Source organism: Centroberyx affinis, unplaced genomic scaffold (assembly GCF_046629955.1).
Source record: "Centroberyx affinis isolate AG114_WGS23_722 - 3 ecotype Tasmania unplaced genomic scaffold, CSIRO-AGI_Caff_v1 ptg007984l_1, whole genome shotgun sequence".
Classification (NCBI taxonomy): Eukaryota; Metazoa; Chordata; class Actinopteri; order Beryciformes; family Berycidae; genus Centroberyx; species Centroberyx affinis.
In genome coordinates this window covers 15,001-18,941 of record NW_027284002.1, presented here as the reverse complement: position 1 = coordinate 18,941, position 3,941 = coordinate 15,001, and the positions used below count along the sequence as shown (strand labels likewise).

Below are 3,941 nucleotides of genomic sequence, written 5' to 3'. Positions count from 1 at the left end.
GAATAACATCAACATGCTAATATACAGAATAACATCAACATGCTAATATACAGAATAACATCAACATGCTAATATACAGAATAACATCAACATGCTAATATACAGAATATCATTGGCTTTTCAACATATATTCAGATATCATCGAATCTATGACATCCAACATGGCCGCCTTAGGCCCATGGACCATCAGATGCCAGGATTTAAAAGCAACAGCTAGCTGCTGTAGGAGGAACCACAGAACCCCATTTTACAACGTGTGTGTGTGTGTGTGTGTGTGTGTGTGTGTGTCCAGAGGATCAGTGGCTCTGTCTTGGGTCGTGACCTCAGGATGTTCGGCCAATCACTGAGCTCAGGCATCGACATTGATGACAATGGCTACCAAGGTAACCGTGATCGTCATGACAACCATGTATAGCATCAAAATGTGTCTTTGCAGTGTGTGTATGTGAAAGAGAGAGAGTGTGTGTGTATGTGCGTGTGTGTATGTGAAAGAGAGAGAGTGTGTGTGTATGTGCGTGTGTGTGTGTGTGTGTGTCATCACCTTGCTGTTCAAATCAGTTCTGTTCATATTAGATCTGGTTTAAACCTGTTTAAACTGGTTCAGTCCAACAGAACGCTTAACATTTAACTTCCCTTCCTGTGTCACTCTCTCCCTGTCTGTCTCTCTCCCTGTCTGTCTCTCTCCCTGTCTGTCCGTCTCTCTGTCTGTCTCTCTCCCTGTCTGTCTCTCCCTGTCTGTCTCTCTCCCTGTCTGTCCGTCTCTCTGTCTGTCTCTCTCCCTGTCTGTCTCTCCCTGTCTGTCTCTCTCCCTGTCTGTCCGTCTCTCTGTCTCCCTGTCTGTCTCTCTCCCTGTCTGTCTCTCTCCTTGTCTGTCTCTCCCTGTCTGTCCGTCTCTCTGTCTCCCTGCCTGTCTCTCCCCCTGTCTGTCCGTCTCTCTGTCTCCCTGTCTGTCTCTCCCTGTCTGTCTCTCTCCCTGTCTGTCCGTCTCTCTGTCTCCCTGTCTGTCTCTCTCCCTGTCTGTCTCTCCCTGTCTGTCCATCTCTCTGTCTCCCTGTCTGTCTTTCTGTCTGTCTCTCTCTCCAGATGTAGCAGTAGGGGCGTTCCTCTCAGACTCCGCCGTGGTTCTCAGGTAAAGTGACACCATGTTGCGTTACCATGGAAACAGGATGTCACATAGCATCAACTTCCTGTTTGTGATGTCTCTGGCAAAGATGATCTATGTTCTAGGAGATGAATCACTGAATTACTCACCATCAGGCCTGTAAAAGTGGCCATTACCCCTCACTATGTTACCACAGCAACCATAGTATAACTTTTACCATAGCAACCGATCAGGTCCAGACCTGAACCGAAAAGATAAATTTGTCTCTGGATGTTAAAAATTAAGCACGGATGTGTTTAATGTAAGACATCTGGAACAGAAGACCAGGCGGGCAGACACAGTCTGACTTGGGCATGACCAACAGAGTTTTTGTAATTTCGTGACCAGAGGTGCTGGAGCAGTGGAGGAGCACCTAGCTCAGTCATGGCCAATCAAATCACCTCATTTCATCCTCTGTAAAAACATTACGCTCCCCAGACCAGATTCTCCAGGAGCAAACTCATGTCCTGGTCTGGGAGGGGCAGAGTCACAAGGTGTTTTGACCAATGGCGGGAGGGGATGGGCAATGTGTGCAGCTGTCCCAGCGGTCATAGCCTAGAACTCTTGTTTTGGGCGCAAGTGGTACATGCCGTAACGAAGGTCCCTCTCCAGACTGGATCACCAGAACCTACATCGGAAAAACTCCATGGTCAGAGCCACTCCAGGATGACCTGTCAGGTGCGATCAGTAGATTGGATCGAACAGAGCTAGGCACAAAAAGGCAGCCGGGTGGTCCATTCCCTGGGTCAGCTTCCTGGCGTTGTGCCTCCCTTACAGTAGCCTCAATCCCCTAGCTAACCGATGCCACAATGTGGGAGCTTGGGATAATGGGACCTGGGATGCTGTCTCGCTCAGAGGTACCGTGCTGTTTGATTCTTAGATCCATACCGGTTGCCCTTGTCATCACGGATGTACTCCTCCATAGCAGTGGTCTCAGGAACAGGGAGAGTACAGGCATCCTGAGGAGAGCAGGACTGGGTAGAAGTGCGGAGGAAGTGTAGTGGCCTGCTTCGTACTCAATGCCTCACTTAATTGTGCATACTCAGAAGGTATCAGAAAAAATCAGGAGTCTCAATTGTGGTGATAGAGGGTTCAGCAGGGAGGGGGCAGTTAGCATGGTGGGTAGGACTCCACTCCACCAGTCAATGGGGGGGTTGTGTCATGCCAACCAAGGGTAACCAAGAATGAGAAAATACCCAGGAGAATCAAATAGATGAAGATGAATAGATTCTTGGTGACAAGTCCACCTGCCTGGAACCAAGTGGTCTGCCATCTAGACTGTTACTGGCACGGATTTGTTGAGAGACAACAGGAATCCTCCATCTCTTTGCCAGGATAACATCAATAAAACTGCTGGCCGTCTGCAATCAACAAAGGCCTGAACATCAAGCTGATGTCCACCCCAACAGAGAAAAGCCGGAAGCTCTCCAGAGGCTGAAGACATGGGAGAAAGGGTCTAGCTCACCAGGATTCTACCAGTTACTGGCCAGCCTCTTCTTTGCCTGGAGCCCACGACAGGAAACTCAGAAATGGCCAGACACCAGGCCAGTCTTTCACACATCCTCCGGTCATGTTCCTGTTGGGAGAGACGCATTCCACCCAGCTGCACAGGCTCCACCTCCATCACTGGCGGGATGCTCGGGAACATTCGGCACCTCGGAGGAGCCTGGACGATTGTCAATTCGAATGGACAGGTCAATAAGGGATTCTAAATCGTTGTCCATCTCTTGGGAGGCGAATTGATCCTTAATGGAGTCGGATATGCCATGGTGAAAGGCAGAAATCAGTGTTCCATCACCACTGCGGGACTGTGGAACCCAATGGCGTAATCAGCCACACTGCAGGAACCCTGATGTAGACGAAGCATTCTCTTTGTGGCCTCTCGTCCGCTCATGGGATGATCGAACACCTTGGTCATCTCCGAGGTGAAAACCGTAATGTTGCAGCAGATAGGAGTCAGTTCTTCATCGCCCCAAGCTATATAAGCAACTGTTGAGCGATCCGAGGAGAACAAAGGGGGCTGTAGCTCAAAAGCCAAGGAACACTGTGTCAAGAAGCCCTGACATTTACCAGGATGACCATCATACCTCTCAGGAGAAAGTAGGCGAGGTTCCTGGTGGGGGTCGGTAGTCGGGGAGACTGGTTGTGGGGCATCAGAGGGAGGTGACTGGGTAACTTGCGACTGGCTCTGTTGGAATGTCAAAGACTGCAAGGTCTTCAGAATGCCCTGCAGCAGATCTTCATGTCTCTGTACTGTGGCGCCCTGGTTAGCCAAAGTGTGTTGGAGATTATCTAATTCTGCTGGGTTCATGTTGGCTCAGTCTTGCTGTAACAGGATGAGTGAGAAGGACCCAAACGCAGAAGGGACTCTGACAGAATGTAGCACTGAAGGAAGAGGCATTCAAATATACTAAAACAATAAGGCAGAAACACAACAGGCAAAAATGAGGCAAACTGGCTTACTCAAGAGAATCACAGTGGACTGCACAACTGAGAATCTCAAGACAACACAAGACAGGGCAACTTATACAATGACATGAACAGGTGGAGCAACTAGACATAATTAACACAGGGAACCACCGTGTTCAAGAGTAGCAGAACCCATCACACATCACTCCTTCCTCCCCATCTCTGTGTGTCCTGTAGGACCCGTCCGGTGGTTCGGGTCGAGGCGTCTCTGGTGCTGCCTGACCAGATTAACCACCGGGTGGCGCTGTGCCGCGACCAGGGAGCGCCGGCCACCTGCATCAACGTTACCGTCTGCTTCAGCGTCCGGTCCAGACAGTTCAGAGGAGCTATA

General features: G+C 49.9%; 1 protein-coding gene across 1 annotated transcript in view; it reads left to right on the top strand.

Annotated features, from left to right (window-relative positions):
• Window positions 1–295: 295 nt before the first annotated feature.
• The window catches only part of LOC139639961 (integrin alpha-4-like), a gene marked incomplete at its 3' end in the record, with an annotated part of 18,603 nt that continues 14,957 nt past the window's right edge, over window positions 296–3,941 (top strand). The window contains exons 1-3 of the mRNA XM_071514130.1: window positions 296–383; window positions 1,084–1,129; window positions 3,788–3,941. The exon at window positions 3,788–3,941 is cut by the window's right edge and continues 1 nt beyond it. Of these exons, the coding sequence (XP_071370231.1) occupies window positions 329–383; window positions 1,084–1,129; window positions 3,788–3,941 (255 nt within the window). The remainder of the gene's footprint in view (window positions 384–1,083; window positions 1,130–3,787) is intronic.